Source organism: Larimichthys crocea, chromosome XIII (assembly GCF_000972845.2).
Source record: "Larimichthys crocea isolate SSNF chromosome XIII, L_crocea_2.0, whole genome shotgun sequence".
In the NCBI taxonomy this organism is placed as follows: Eukaryota; Metazoa; Chordata; class Actinopteri; family Sciaenidae; genus Larimichthys; species Larimichthys crocea.
Genome location: NC_040023.1, coordinates 1835006 through 1851496, shown reverse-complemented (window position 1 = coordinate 1851496; position 16491 = coordinate 1835006). Strand labels below are relative to the sequence as shown.

Sequence of the window (16491 nt, the reverse complement as noted above, 5' to 3'; positions counted from 1 at the left end):
GCATTATAATGGAAGCATCTCAATTGCCCTTTTTGTTCTATAATTACGTTGATTTGTTTGACTGTTTTAAAGGAAAGCAAACTATCTCACAAACATTGTCCGTTTCTATTTTTGTAATTGATTCAAATATTAAAGGTCCAGTTTTACAAATAAGACTAACATATTATCAGTACAAGCATCTGTCAGTCTAGACATATCATCTATCAAAAATCTCTATAACACATAAACATCTGTAACATTCATCGTATATTCATTTTTTTGTGACACTACATCTTCCAACACTAACCAGTGACTTGAAACTTTAAAAATGCCTCTAATTCAACAAACAGCAACACCAACTATGGCCTCAAATATGACATTACTGTTGTGGTGAAATTGCTGAAGTCAATGGTGAGGTCAGGAGGGAAGAAAGTGTTCAGGAGCCTCTGATGGTCACCACAGTGTTGAGACAGACTGGCACCTACTGTTCTTAACCAAAGCCAAACGATTAATACTGCCGAGGACCTCAAGGCCCACATGTGACCTTGTGTAACCTAAGGATAGAAAATTCCATAACAATTACATTACAATAAAGTTGACTTTTCTCATATAATGCCAATAAAAACAGAACTTTACCAGCTTTACAAGTTGCAATTGTAAATTAGCCTGCAGTACACATAAAGATGTATTGAATATAGTAAATCAGTGTCAAGGTCAAAGTCAAGGTTACTTTAATCTCTTGTAAATTAAAGTCATTTTTTTATATACACAAAAAAAACCTTTACCTTAAAGGGCTTTAGAGCATATGACACACTCTATAGACACATATACACACACACACACTAACTTTAATGTGAAAGAACAATGATGAAACCTCGTGAAGAGAAGCAGAGGGAGGGGTCAGTCTTCCAGGTTGGACAGAAGTATCACATAAACAAAGTAGACATAAATTATCGAAGAAGTAACTTTATTAATGCTTCATGGGTAATTCATTCCAAAATACACACATTAATGAATGCATGTCAGAGCAAAAGTGCTGCCTCATCGGTCCCTTGAGCAAGGAACGTCAGGTATACCCGGGAAGTGACCTCTACAACTACAGTCCACAGTCGTATGGACTGTTAGTCCGAGGTGGACCTCCAGCTCCTAAACCTTGTCCTGCACAGACTGCTGACAATGTATACAGTGTGGGAAGTGAGAACAGAATGAGAAAACACACATGACATAATAAACACACACACACCATTGACAAACACACAGCCACTGTTACATTAAATACAAAACAACAACAAAACAATAGTGTAGTGTAAAACAAAGTACATCACTGATTAAAAAAAAAGCATCCACTATGCAGAGTGACATCCCTAACTAAACGTGCAGAGATACTAGAAGAAGGTGGAATACGAAGTGTCCGTGAAGGCATCACTTGACTGACAATCCCGCAGCCTAATCCACAGAGTGAGGATGCATAGCAGCACTGATATGTGTCGAATGAACATCGGCTAACTACTTCTTTCGGCTGTGATTGACAAAAGCCAGCAGACACTTTGTTCACTGAGCCCTCGGAGCCTCTCTGAACCACAGACCGTCAGCTTTAACCGGGGAAATCTCACCCAGACCGGGACTTCGCAGACATTACGTTGGGACAATGGAATCTAATGTTATCCCGGACAGTATCCGCCCTCAGAGGCTTCAGCCAGGGATTGGATTTGGTTCAGGACCGACAGGGACCCTCCGCTCCTCTCTCCGTCCCGGGGTTACGGTCCCCATCGCGCCGCTGTTACCCTCCCCGGCCTCTCTGGCCGCTTCGTCCGGGCCTCCTCCTCCTCCGCCCCCGCTGCAGCTCCACAGCCTGTACGGCGGTGTCGGAGCGGGGCTGGGGCCGGGGGCTACCGGACACTGTAACCCGGGGAACCCGGCGGTGCTGAAGGAGGCGGTGGAGGCTGTGGTCCGCAGCTTCGCCAAACACACACAAGGTTACGGCAGAGGTAACGTCCAGGGGTGATAATGCTGAGTGTGCCGTGGATGTGTCACAGTGTTCGGCTTGTTTGGGAGTTGTGAGGGGCAGAGAGCCACTTTGAGCTGCGCCATTTGTTTGGAAGCAGCGGAAAAAAACACGCTGCACTCCTCAAACATCCACGTTTGAGTCAAACATTCTGACTTTATTTCATGTTAACCTCCACTATAACCATTTCCACCTCATGTAACATCACCATAATGTTTCTTTCAACAATTAAAACTTTACTTTGATATCTGCATGACTGTAGTAACCTCGGCTTCAGTCCCTTCATGATAGGATTAAGTAGCACAGCTCAGTGGGGGATTACATTTAACCAACAATAAAACATAATACCTCTGAAATATGCATCACATTCATCGTGGTTTACACTGGACACGCTGCAGTACTGGCCCCATAATGTAAACTGTGTACAGTATGAATAACAGAGCAGAGGCAGGCTGCACACACTGAACAGATGTACAGGATCAAATCAGACACAGTTTATTGAGCAAAATAGAGTTTATACATCTTTTTAGAGATGACCACAATATGTTATGATATCACTGTCCTAAGACTATATGTCTTATTAAGTTGTATCAGATGGATCTCAATGATTTTCTAGGAGAAAGCGTGAATTACTGATATGAAAATATAATTTATTTGTGCCCATTGGTTGTTTCCTCAATCATCTCCCAGTGGCCCACTTTTAATAATTCGGTCTTGTTATGTATCACTACAGCTCTGAAGAGTTTCAGACTGAAAAACTGCTGTTATGTTGGCAGTTGGAGCTCTTACAAGTGTTCCTGTTTAGTGCTAATAAGATTTATTTCCAAAAAGATTGGCCCTCTGTGCCCTCACTAATACCTCTTCCCTCCTTTATCCCATTTAGCCTACTTAACACCGTCAACACTGGCACTGTTTTATCAGGACTATGTGTTTGTTTTGTTTTTTTGCCTTTAAGCTACTCCAATTTTGTGATTTCCTCTCATATTTTAGATTGTTTAACAGATCAGTGTGTCATATTTTGGCCTCTGGCAATCATTATTTCCACATACTTATACTGTGATATGTATTTTCTACATTTTCCCTGTGGTATAATTATAATATTGTCATAACAGAGACAATAAAAGGCTTTTATTGACATGTTTGTCAGACATGAGCTGATTGATGCCATGCCACTGCTGCACTGTGGGTCTGAGTCTGGGCCAACACCATTGTCAAACTTGATCCTGGACTATCTCCCAATATTTCCTGTCTCTCTCTCTCTGTCTGCTTTATCTTTCAGGACATGTTCCAAAAGCTGATAAAAATAGACATGAAATGGGTCGACCTGTCACTGTCCTGAACCCTTTAGATTCACAGACATAACTTGAATAACTCATTATAATCATGATCATACATCTAGTACCAGCTAAAGTGAGCTGTGATGAAGAATATGGATTTGTTGTGAGAATAATATCACACAGAGCAACACTGATGTTTTCAATAGCACATCCGTTATTACTTTCTAACTGGCTGACAAAGACAGAACAGTTCATCGTGAGCATTTTGCTCTTACTGAGTGCAATAACAAAATGATTTAGATTGCTGTTCAGGGATTTATGTGTCTCATGAATATATGTTGGCGTGTTTACAAAGGAGTCAATAGTCACAAAGCTGCAGCTCTAAAATGTTGTGATCAGTACGAGATGGAGGCTGTCTGTGTTCAAACAGCAAGAGCGCAGCAGGAAAGAGCTGAGTGTTAACACAAGTTTAAGAGCTGGGTAATGTTGGCTGCACTCACAACTCTCTGCAGACCTGGGCCCAAATAATTGTTTCTAACTCTGCCACAGATTTTTCTGTGTTGTTGTTTCCTCTTGATGGGCAGGAATGTAACTTTCTCACATGGACACAGAACATGTAGAGTTGAGAGTGTGTTTCTTTAAGCAGTTTCTTTGAGCTGATTCAGAATTTCCTTTTAGCAGCAACCTAAATATTTTCAGGAAAAGCCTTTGGCATCCTTGAGAGGGCCTTCCCCCACCCTTTCCATCTTTGTGTTTAGAGAGGATGTTGCAGAACACAGTCAGCAACTAACGGCACACAACATGCAAACTAATTGTCAAAAAGCGATCAAGAATCCAGAATACTTGTATGTAACGAGGGTACATGTTAATATATTATGTGACAATGCTTGTTTTTTTATTTTTTATTTCTCTGCACTCTAGTGAACGTGGTGGAAGCCTTACAAGAGTTTTGGCAGATGAAGTTGACCAGAGGGGCCGATCTGCGGAATGGAGCTCTAGTTGTTTATGAAATGGTTCCCTCCAACAGCCCTCCATATGTCTGCTATGTCAGCCTTCCCGGTGGAAGCTGCTTCGGAAGTTTCCAGGTACAGTAGCATGACTCAGGAATCATCAGAGAATTTTTCAAAGATATAAATGAACGCGCCGTGCTTTGAAGAAACACTTCCAAACTGCACGATTAATGTAGGAAAAAAAAGAAGTTATTCGAGTGCTTTGTTACAAGCTTACAAAATTCCAACATAGTTGCGACCACAACATACCAAATATGGATGCAAAGTCACGGCCACGAGACAGCAAATTAAGGTGCGTGCACACTGTTGCTAACTTTACTCTGTATAAACACAGGCTTACTCCAGCGTTTCTCACTGTGTATCTGTATATCTGACAGCTAAGTCATGTCCTCTTCACTGTTTGACAGTTCTGTCCCACCAAGGCCGAGGCGAGGCGCAGCGCTGCCAAGATCGCCCTGATGAACTCTGTTTTCAACGAACATCCCTCCCGTCGCATCACAGACGACTTCATTGAGAAGAGCGTCAGCGAGGCTCTGGCCTCCTTTAACGTAAGTCACGGATGATAAATTATAGATAGCTTGTGTGCTTAAAGTCATAGCATATCTGCAGAATATCACCACACTGAAAGCCAATAATTGACGCTTTGAAAAGAAAATGAAGGAGGATTGCTTTGCTTTGAATTGCCTCCTAAAGTAGCACACTTTTCCCAAGATGAATACTATGTAAAATTTATTGTAAACCGCTGCACTAAATCTCCAGAGAAACTTTTTCTCAAGGAGACAAACATCAGATATCATTATTTCAGGCAGCTCTCCCCCTGCACTGCAAACATTCTCATTATTTTCTCCTCATTAGAGAATACAGTGTTTGTTAAGCTGCTGTGTGGGCACTAACTAGCTGTTGTTGTTTGCAGGGAAACAGAGAAGAGGCTGACAATCCCAACACAGGAATCGGAGCTTTCCGCTTCATGCTCGAGTCCAACAAAGGAAAATCCATGCTGGAGTTTCAGGTACGTAAACTTCAGGAATGTCTGTGTTGTGTTAAGCAGCGTTTTATGCTTCTCAGGAGCATCAGGATAGTGCGAAAATGGCATTGGCAAGGTTTGAGCCCAGGTGCTGTTTTAAAGTGTGTGCATCCATCCAAAGATTAAGACCGAGTAAATGTTTTTAAAGAGACGATGCTTGAAGCCAGAACATCTTAACCTCATGTCTAATTGGAACTGGGAAATCTGAAGGAAGCAGGCATGATTTGCATTACGGAATCGATGCATATTGAGTGTTCTCGAGTGAGTTTGATGCCTTATTGCTGCTGGCTGCTGCCGTGTTTGTGTTTCAGGAGCTGATGACTGTGTTCCAGCTGCTGCACTGGAACGGGAGTCTCAAAGCCATGAGAGAACGACAGTGTTCCCGACAGGTACTGTCATTGGGCTCACACATGGGTTCAATTATCCAAGTAAAGCAGTAGTTTTATAGTTTTACTCACTTTTCATTATGTTTCCTAAACAAATAAACTCTGTGTCATATTTTACCCTACATGGCATGACTTGTCCAGACAGATTTTATGTTGTTTTTTTTTTCTTCTCACCACGAGTGTGAGCAGTAGTAAGCTGGAAAACAGTTCTAACACAGGGTACCTAGATTTTAAAATGGTCTCTGGTTCCATTACAGCTTGTCTTTTTGGTTGCTGACATTAGAGTTGCAAATAATTATGTTCATCATTGATTAATCATTTTCTCCAATAGTCAAGTAGTTCTTTGGTCACTTAAATGTTGAACACTGTTTCCCAAAGCTCATTGTGACATCCTCAAATGTCTGATTTTCAGTTTACTGTCAAAAGAAACTATTTTTTTAAGAAAATATTTTTAAAAAAGGACTCAAAACTCTCAAATAGTTGGTGATTAATTTAAAAACTCAAATTATGGAAACATCAGCTTGACTTTCCTGATACCAAATCTGATACCGAACACACACTACATGTGATATTCATGTGTTATATTAATTTGAATAGACAGGATAACCAACCAATCTGTTAGCCAGTCTAGTTATTAACAACATTTTACAATATTTTGAGAAAGGAGATTAGAAAGGAAGCATTGGAGCACCTTCCTTTAACAACTAGAGTATTCGAACATCTCTTATCATGGCGGCTATGTAAATACTTCAGGGTCATTTCACTCAGTGAGGAACCTTCCTAAGCAACATAGACTATTCGACTGGACCCCAGGCCTCTCTTTTTAGCACATTTAAAACGAGTCTCCACTGCATGGAATTCAGTTGGACCTCTTTTATGTAAGATAAAATGAGAGATGGATTGCTGTTGGCAGCCCATATAGAGTAAATGAATGTAACTGATTGCTTTTGATGACACTGAGAAAGAAACTGGATTTAATGTGTCTGGCAGATACCCAGTCTTCTTAATAAGAGCCGTATCTCTGCCAATATTGGTGCATCCCTACTTTAAATTGGAAACATTATACTTCATATCCTGTCATCGAGGACGTTGCCAGCTGTGGTCAAAGATTTACTGAAGTCTTACTAGATCTTAAGTTGGCAGGGCCACTTAGCTTTCCCTCTTTAATATTACTCAACATATTTCATTTGCAGGAAGTGCTGGCTCACTATTCCCACCGGGCTCTGGACGATGACATGCGCACTCAGATGGCCGCTGACTGGGTGAACCGCGAACAGAGCGTGGCGGCCACCATCGCGCAGGAGGTGGCGTCGACAGAGCGGGAACTGGAGGATGCCAGGCTGGCGGGCAGAGAACTGCGTTTTTACAAAGAGAAGAAAGACATCCTGATGTTAGCTGTGGGCCAACTCAACGCAGCCAACACCGCCACCCTGCCCTCACACTAAACCCAATGCCCGTCGCGGAAACACACCTTCACACTCCGTAGTACTCCTGGTAACAGTATTCATAGATATAAAGGTGAAATCGTCTGAACTCTTAGTTTTGTATCTTGTGTTTCGTCATGAGGACCAGGTAATCAGGTCATGATTACAGTATGCACATCCATCCATCAAACAAACACTTGCCTCTTTGTGCCTAGTGATTACAGGATAAGCGGGGGTTCAGACAGGATCAGGCGCGGCGGAAAAACCGACGGTCTTTCAATTAATTTCAGTGGGGGTCGTGTGTTCCCGCACCGGCAGCCCGGCGCAACGCAAGGGTTGCTGCAAAAAAAACGCACCGGCGTCCGGGAGAGAAGTTCAGCCAGATTCAACTTTTGGGAAACCGGAGCCCCACGTCACGTTCCGCAAGCTTCTTCACATTGGGATCCATCTGTTTTGGTTCGAGGATAGGAAATGAAGGAAAAGCTCCAGGTCAAAGTTCTTATGGGCGTCTTCTTCTCTTCTTCTACTACTGCCACCTTTTGGTTTGGTAATGCCACCAAAATGACGTCATGCGCCGAGCCACTCCCCCCCCACCACCGGTTCCGGTTTCCCTGATCCTGTCTGAATGCGCCTACAGTGCTTTTTTTTTTTTTTAAACAACCTGTAAATGTGCTTGGCATACCAGCTAACCGAGGTTTACATGATCTTTCATTATTTCATACTGTATTTACTCGAAGTAGACCTACAGAAGCAAAGCCTGCCTTTCATCAGTGAATGTACGGGACATAAGTTAATATGACTCATCAAAACCAAACACATTTGATCAATGGATCATTCTGAAGTTTGCATCTTTCATGTTTTGGGTTTGTAATATTTTGGATAAGTGAATGGGTCTTCTCGATGGCTGTGTCCATTAATGAAATATCACCACAAAACCTCTTCCATAATGGGTGCACAGCCTTGTCCTGCCTGTTGTAATGAGACTAATGTGGAAATTGCGTCTTTAAATAACACCAGAATTCAAGTAAGCGTGAAACTTATTGGCTCGCGTAACAATTTGAGGGTACTTGGCTAAAATGTCAGCGGGTGACTGATTGCTCTGACAGCAGCTCAGGTTTTATGAAAAATCCGATAGTGGACCATCACTATGTTTTCTTTTCTTTGTTTGTGTGTGAAGGCTTTTGACTATTTTTACTGTTCATTGTATGCTTGGTGACCATGACACTAGCTGAATGTATATTTTCAACTAAAGGATCTACGAAGCGAACATTTAGACTATTGAATTGCTCTTGTGACATGCATTGTGTTTGTCGCGTGCAACAAACAGCCAAACAGCCATACAGTCGTGGTCGGAGGTAAAATGAGAAGGCCAAAAAAAAAACCCAAAATACGAGTCGAGGGATTTAACAAGCTGATTCTTTATGTGTGAGTCAGTTCAGTCAGTTCAAAGCAGTACCAGCACATGTGTGGGTTGTGTTTTTTTGTGACATACTGGAAGCAGAATTTGTTTGTTAGCAGTGCTAGTGTCTGTCCATGAGCTAAAAACAAAGTATGTAACCCGCACTTATCACCTTTTCACTTATTTTTTACGTTGAAGGACCTGATTTCGTTTATACTGTAAATGTGATATCTTCATTGTTCTCTATCTATCTCAAATGTATTGAATACATTATAAGGATGAAGGCATTTCAATGAGTAGCCTTTTAAAGACCCCATGTAATGGAAGTGAGAGTTTAATTGATAATGTGTGGCTCTGGTTGTAAGGAAATGTGGGCAGTGAGTTATGCAAGTTAAACAGCAGGAGGGCCCGTCGCGGTGCTGAATGCTGGATTACTAACAGCAGAGACTGATTACACTCAAATTTTAAGAGGCGGCAAATAGAAGATGAAGCAGATGAGAGATGGTGTATGATTAAAGCCAGAGCCATTTTTATTGTTTTATAGCTGGGATCTTTGTGCCTTTTTCTGAAATTGGTAACATGCAATAACTAATATTTAGACATGTGAAAACTCAAGTTTCATTTCATTTACTGAGGTCTTTAAAGGACGTTCTACTCTGCTTTACAGTGTTTTTTGTCATTTCATGTAAAGGTAACATTACAGATTATATGTTAATTACATGCTATATACTGTTACAGTACCTTAAAGAAATAGTTTGATGATTTGGGAAATCCTCTTATGTGCTTTCTGGAGTCAGCAATCAGACGAGAAGCTCAATACCAACCTCTCTTATCCGTGCATTTAATGTAAGGCACAGCCAACTTAGCATAAAGACAGAAAGCAGCTAGCCTAGCTCTGTCCAAAGGCAATAAAATCTATTCACACAGTGAACTTTCACATGGGGTTGTGTGCCAGCTATTTCTTGGTCGGGGGCGCAGTAACTTCCTGGAGTTTCTGTTGGTTGCCTAGCAACTTCTCAGAGCCAAGAAGTAGTTCAGCTGCTTGCGGTAGCCTGAAGGTTGTACCAATATTTTTGTCCAACTGTCCAGCAGAAAATCAATAGACGTATTTCACAAAATGTCAAACTATTCCCTAAATATGTTACATGACATTAGATTATGAAGGATTTGTTAAATCTTTTTGGTATACATTTATAATCATGATATATTGTTTGTTTGGTACTCAGCTTGCAAAATATGCGTGCAGCACAAGTAGGAAAATGTTTGTGTGTAATTTTGTCTTCTTTGCAAGGATACTGCAGCAAGTTAAAATAGACCTTTGAACCGATAGAATGAACACTTTGACCTCTCAGTTCTGCAGCTTCACATTTTCTTTTACACATTTCTTCACTTCTGTTCCCAGAATCTCTTCTGCAGACATGTTTTCTGAATTGATCCCTGATTGTATCGTCCCCTCAAGCAATTTAAAGTCCAGATTAGGAACATATTGTACTGCCTGTGCACTCGTGCTAAAGCTGAAATGTAATTAATGAGAACAGAAGAGACAAGTATTCAATGAGTTGGTTACAGGAATGAGGCTGGACATCTTAAATTGTGTATTTTCTTTTAATTTAGACGCTTATCATGTGTGTGATTTTTGACCAGAAGCCATTAATCTGAGCTCTCTCTTCTTACAAATGCCTTGGACCTTTCTTTGTGATCATTATCAGTAAAGGCTTTTTTAAACAATATATTTTTTTTGCTATCCATTTTATAAAAAAAAAAAGGGCTTTTCATCTTTTTGCTTTGATGCATGATGTGTTGATTATGTTTTGTTTTTATATGTTTCATATTCTATACAGTATTGTTTTATAAAAGTGTTTCTCAAGGCCCTTATTGTATGTATTTTCTATGAGCATTTTGTATTCCATGTTTATACTTTTAGTAGATTTATATGATGTAATAAATGGGCTCATACAAATGTTTATCTACTGGTCATGTTACTTATTTCACTTATTTCATACAAGGATGAACAACTGAACTTTCATAACTAAGTAACTTACAGATAATCATTGTTATACTTTAATGGTATGGTAAGTGTATGTTACACTCAGTGTTATCATCTTACTTTTAAAAAGTAATTAGTTACAGTTACAAAATACTTCTGCCAAAAAGTAATTGCGTTAGTAACTCAGTTACCACACTGTAAAAGTAATTAGTTACTTAGCAAAGTAACTGACATTATTTTTTATGTTCTACAATAAGGGATGCACCGAAATGAAAGTTGTCTGCCGAAACCGAATAAAAATTAAATGGTTGGCCGAATACCGAAACCGATTAAATGGTTGGCCGAATACCGAAACCGAATATGAAATGCGGTTGTTCAATTTTTCACTATTTTTTTTACTATTGCATAAATAGCCTAGTATAAATTTGTAGACATGTTTTTCAAAGAAAGTAAATCTTTATTTAATATCCTTCAAATATTCCAGTAGAATTTCCATTTAGTATAATTATTATTTTATTTATATTGTTAGAAAGCCCATGTTGTTTTAATCACTGTTAATCTGTTCTTGAAAGAAATACTATAGTTTTATTATATTTCCAGTGAATTTCCATTTTTCCCATGTTCATGAACGCATCATAGTCATTCCGATGGTCATTGAACGCACCTCGCAGAGAAGTATATAGCTCCGCTGAAGCGCAGTGCACCTCGCGCTTCATTCAACCAGATTGTAGTAACGCGCCACGTTACATTATCAGTAACGATAACGGCGTTGCAAGTATGAGAAAAGTAATTAATTAGATTACTCCGTTATGTTTCATATTCTATACAGTATTGTTTTATAAAAGTGTTTCTTAAGGCCCTTATTGTTAGTAACGCCGTTATACTTAAACGCCGTTACTCCCAACACTGGTTACACTAATGAAAACGTAGCTTTTCACAAAAGTTTGAGAATTGAATTTACACACTGCAGTGCGAACACCAAATCACATTTGGACTAGATCTGTGTTTTAATGGAGGGGACTTGGGATAGCTAGTAAATGAAAAACAAAAGTATTTTCACAGGTACCCAACAGTAGTAATAATAAATAGAACTTTAAAAAAATATATAAAATATAACATATAACTGCATAACATTTTATTTTATTTTATTTACTACTTCCGCTTTATGCGCATAGACAGGAAGAGGCGGGGCCTCAGTTGAGGACGCTCGCCCTGCGTTGTTCATTCAACATGGCAGCGGGACCAATTTCAGAAAGGAACCAGGGTAAATATGTGGTTTTAATGCCTGTTTCAGCCTCTTGTTTCAGTCCTTTATGACTTTTCCTATGGGTTAACCTTCACGCTGCTCACCTGGCTGCTCTGGCCGCCGCTGGCCACCTAGTTAGCGGATAGTTCATGGTAAACAACCGGTCAGTCACATGGAAGTGCTCAGTTGTTAGCTTGGTTTGCCGCTAATGTAACTCATCCCTTTAATTAAATTGCAGTTACTTTGATCTGGTTTACATGCTTGCTGCACCAGCTCCTGTGTGTAGCGTCACTTTTGACTGGCCTGCAGGGTGGAGGTGGCTGTTTGGATGATAGAAGTAGAGCTACGTCCTGTTGGCTAGCGGCTATTGTTAGCCTAGCAGGCTAACACAGTCTGCTGCAGAACTCTGATCATGTTAAATAATCACATGGTCATATTTAATATCATTGTAATAACATGTCGGCTGCTTTTACAGCGTCCCATAAGCTAAGGGTGAAGCATGTAGTCTGTAGAGAATATCATATCATCATGATGGTTATAATGACGAGGCATTAGTACTGTTCACTTTAATACGAGCTATTCAAATAGCTTCAGGTTTAGATCTAACAGCCTTTAATAGGGAACACCACACGGAAATCTTAGGGGTATTAATATACTATTAATATTAATGGTATAATTCTCCAGCTGTATCTTATAATGGTCTTTAACTCTCTTTACCAAAAAATGAATGAAATCAGGTGTTGTTAAAGTCATCAGTTTGTAGCAAAGGGATCATATTGCAGAGCTTTGTATGTGCACTTTTTAATGTATAACTAACTGTAATATTAGCCACTGGAATGAAACTTTGAATATTATTTTGAGAGAATTGTTGGAAAGTTCAGATTGTTTAACATCTGAAATAATCAGGTTGGATAGAAATGATGAATGGAAACACATTTTGAGGAAATCATTACAATTACCAAATGAAATATATTTTATTCTGTGTGTGTGTGTGTGTGTGTGTGTGTATGCACAGCAGAGGACTAAAAAACAAACTACACCTTATTTTCAGTTTATGAACTGTATCCTATCAATTAATTTACTCAAATGTAAAAGATAACTTTGAAAACTGAAAACTCTGGATCACAGATTACCAGACATCATATTCTATTCAAAATGGTAACAGGCAACATGTCACACTCGTCAACCTGTGATAAACTTAATATATTGTATATTTACATGATGACACTAAGCATCCGATTGTCTTGTAACTTTACTTAACCCGAATAATAATTTTGACATCTAACATATTTTTCATGTAAAACAGATTTTTAATTCTTATTTATTTTTCCAGACGCCACTGTGTATGTCGGCGGCTTGGACGAGAAAGTGTCAGAGCCGCTACTATGGGAGCTTTTTTTGCAGGCAGGTCCTGTGGTCAACACACACATGCCCAAAGACAGAGTCACTGGCCAACATCAGGGTAAGTAGCAGCTGATATTCTCTAAGAAAAAAACACTCCTGTATGTTTATGTATGTTTATATCTGTAAGAATCTCTGTTGGTGAATAACAGTCATGTATTTTTTGCATTTCTTCTCAGGTTATGGCTTTGTGGAGTTCCTTAGTGAGGAGGATGCTGACTATGCCATCAAAATCATGAATATGATAAAGCTCTATGGCAAACCAATTCGAGTTAATAAGGCGTCTGCGCACAACAAAAACCTGGATGTGGGTGCCAACATCTTCATCGGTAATCTGGACCCAGAGATCGATGAGAAACTGCTCTACGACACATTCAGTGCCTTTGGCGTGATCCTCCAGACGCCAAAGATCATGCGAGACCCAGACACCGGCAACTCCAAGGGTTACGCTTTCATCAACTTCGCAAGCTTCGACGCCTCGGATGCCGCCATTGAGGCTATGAACGGCCAGTACCTGTGTAACAGGCCCATCACAGTGTCCTACGCCTTCAAGAAAGATTCCAAAGGAGAGCGGCATGGCTCGGCCGCAGAGCGACTCCTGGCTGCACAGAACCCTCTGTCCCAGGCAGACAGACCACATCAGCTGTTTGCAGACGCTCCACCACCACCGTCTGCTCCAACACCGGTCCTAACTGCACTGGGATCTGGAATGCCCATGCCAGGTATGAAGGCACTAATGTGGTTACACAGGGTAGATGGTATAATATATCTGCAGTCTAAGCCTTCCACTTATAAATGACTGCAGGACATCCATCCTGCCATGGTGCACAGACCCTGGCTGGTGGAATAGTTCTTTTAATCTTCTTTTGAGTAATAGTCTCCTAAAACTGTAATTGTTGGTGTACAGCAGCTGCCTCTGACTAAAGATAGATGGAGTTGTTAAATGTTGGTGAGTGCAATGAGCAGATAAAAGGTTACTTTTTCCGGAGATAAGATGAAATAGAATCCTGTAGGAAGTGTAAGTGTGCTGCTGCATCTCTGATCAGTAAGTGATGATGACATCGATTTGATTTCATCTCAGCTGATGTCTGTAACTAAAAGTGAACATGCCAGCTGACAGATCTTCCCTTTTTATGAGCTACTAATGAAATTTAAAAACAATAAGATAGACAGACAGCCTGACTCTGTGTACTAGTATGAAATGCAGTGATAACTTGTGAATAAAACTTGTGTTTCTGCACAGGCATGCCTCCTCCTGGTTTCCCCCCGGTTCCTCCTCCTGGATCGATGCCTCCATCAATGCCCCCTTCAATGACCATGCCTCCAAATGTGGGTGCTCCAGGCCCACAGGCAGGCGGTGGTCCTCCACCCGGACCACCACCATTCCCTCCTGGCAGCATGCATCCAGGTAACAGTTTGTGGCTGTTTGGATGCAGTGTTTTCTGTTGGATTGGATATGCATTAAATAATATATAATGCTTCAGTTCCTTTGCTGGAACGTACCTATACACTTAACCATTTGTGTTCCACAGGTATGCCTCAGATGCCCATGCCCCCTCCTGCTCCTCCTGGCATGGTTCCTCCACCTCCTGCTCCCCCAGGATCAAATCAAGCACGGGCACCGCCACCTCCTGGCATGCCCCCACCCCCGCCTATGGGCATGCCACCCAGAGCGCCATATGGACCTCCAATGGGTGAGCAATGTGGCATCTCCTCAAATCTTTGTTGTCAAATAAAAGTCTGTTCAGCTTTTAGATACCAGCAGAAAATAACTCAAAGCAGGATTGTTTGTAAAGGAAATAACGATTAATGATTTATAGGAATGACACCAACCCATGTTGCCATGGCTACCTTGATGAATTAGTTACTATGAGCAGGTCTGTCATTGGTAAACCGAATTTTGTTGCTGGGTTTTTTAGTTGAAACGGGGGCGGGGAGGGGAGGGAGAGTTCCCTGGCAGTCTAGTCCTATGGCAGCATAACTAAGGGATGACCTGAGCCAGCCCTAACTATAAACTCTATCAAAAAGGAAAGTCTTAAGTCTACTCTTAAAAATGTTGACCGTGTCTGCCTCCCGGCAACATCTGTGGTCTCTAACAAAAAACAATCCTTAATTTGGAGAAGAAACAAGTCCATTGGCGTTTGATGTAGACGCTTTAGTGGCCAAACACAGAAGTGCCAATCGTTTGTGGTTAGAGTGGTGCAGATGGAAGATTTATGACATGCATCTGCAAGCTGCGATTCATGAGACTTTTATTGCACTATTTGACATGCACCAAAACTGATGATGCACAGATGGACTGGGTCCAAGACTTTTATTAAATCCATCTTTGCACAGTGTGACATGAAAGAAACTTGTAGGATTGCTGTCAGCACACAGTGTGCAGGCTCCCTGACACATTTGACCATCACACTGACTTGGAGGTGGGTCACACCAGAACCGACCGACCGGATCTGATCATAATTTGACATGAATGTAGAATGTGCCACCAAACAAACCCAGTGAGGAGAAGATATTTCTGGAAATGAGTCTATCTGGGTTCCTAGACGAGAGGAAAGCTGGAATATGGACTTCAAATTTCATGCATGCATTCTTTTGTCCCAGATGTTTTTGTTTTTTTATAGTTCAGAGTCTCTAAAGTGTTCGTTATTCACCATAATTCTGAACCATGTATATAAATCTTGTTTAGAATTCTGAAATACCATTGACTGTGGTTACCTTTTACCGTAGTGAGAGCTTTTAATCTAAGGTAAAGCTTTTATCACGTTCTGACGCTCTCCCTCTCTCTCTCAGGCCCCCCTGTGCCACCAGGTATGAGAGGGCCTCCTCCCATGCCCCCACCTGGCTATGGCGCTCCTCGTCCTCCTCCCTTTGGCTTCCAGAGAGGACCTCCAATGCCTCCAAGGCCCCCCGGTGTCCCACCCCGCGTTCCTTTGAGAGCACCAATGCCACCGTAATTCATCTGGAACAAGCTCTCATTTAGATTTGTTTTTTTTTTTTTAACATCTTAACATCAAGTTTGTAATAGTGAGAATAATTTAACCACACATGCGTTTGTTTCTGTTTTTTTGAACACTGTACAGATGAAGACCTTTGACAAATAAAATTTTTAGTACAAGTTTTTGTACATTTTTCCCACCACACACATTAGTTTCTAATCAAAAAGCCCTTCCCCCTCTTCCCCTCTGTTTGGATTTGCTTCACTTTTATTCATGCTGCAGTTTTAGCAGAGATGGGGCCTTCTTTAGGTCATTGCCAAGGCCTTTTCCGCTTGTGTGTCTCATGTGTGGGTGGAAGTTTTAGCCTGCTGGTGCTCATAGAGAACAGGGATCACCATAAGTACGAGGAATAAA

The 16491-nt window shown here is 40.9% G+C and overlaps 2 protein-coding genes across 2 annotated transcripts; both read left to right on the top strand.

Moving 5' to 3' along the window:
- Positions 1–1044: 1044 nt before the first annotated feature.
- Positions 1045–10468, top strand: lix1l (limb and CNS expressed 1 like). Its single transcript, XM_010746670.3, has 6 exons — positions 1045–1967; positions 4183–4346; positions 4679–4819; positions 5185–5280; positions 5607–5684; positions 6875–10468. The coding sequence occupies exons 1-6, from the start codon at positions 1628–1630 to the stop codon at positions 7124–7126; spliced, it is 1071 nt and encodes a 356-aa protein (XP_010744972.1). The 5' UTR covers positions 1045–1627; the 3' UTR covers positions 7127–10468.
- A 1180-nt stretch (positions 10469–11648) lies between these two features.
- On the top strand, positions 11649–16256 carry sf3b4 (splicing factor 3b, subunit 4). Its single transcript, XM_010746671.3, has 6 exons — positions 11649–11755; positions 13071–13199; positions 13318–13860; positions 14382–14546; positions 14671–14832; positions 15932–16256. Exons 1-6 carry the CDS (start codon positions 11722–11724, stop codon positions 16093–16095), a joined length of 1197 nt encoding a protein of 398 aa, XP_010744973.2. The 5' UTR covers positions 11649–11721; the 3' UTR covers positions 16096–16256.
- The last annotated feature ends 235 nt before the right edge of the window (positions 16257–16491 follow it).

What these genes read in the sequence shown, in the direction of transcription:
- lix1l (XM_010746670.3), top strand. Translation starts at nt 1,628, where the DNA reads ATGGAATCTAATGTTATCCCGGACAGTATCCGCCCTCAGAGGCTTCAG. An exon ending in CACACAAGGTTACGGCAGAG is followed by an intron (nt 1,968 to 4,182) that starts GTAACGTCCAGG and finishes TCTGCACTCTAG; the next exon opens with TGAACGTGGTGGAAGCCTTA. An exon ending in AACGACAGTGTTCCCGACAG is followed by an intron (nt 5,685 to 6,874) that starts GTACTGTCATTG and finishes TTTCATTTGCAG; the next exon opens with GAAGTGCTGGCTCACTATTC.
- sf3b4 (XM_010746671.3), top strand. Translation starts at nt 11,722, where the DNA reads ATGGCAGCGGGACCAATTTCAGAAAGGAACCAGG. An exon ending in AGTCACTGGCCAACATCAGG is followed by an intron (nt 13,200 to 13,317) that starts GTAAGTAGCAGC and finishes ATTTCTTCTCAG; the next exon opens with GTTATGGCTTTGTGGAGTTC. An exon ending in ATCTGGAATGCCCATGCCAG is followed by an intron (nt 13,861 to 14,381) that starts GTATGAAGGCAC and finishes GTTTCTGCACAG; the next exon opens with GCATGCCTCCTCCTGGTTTC.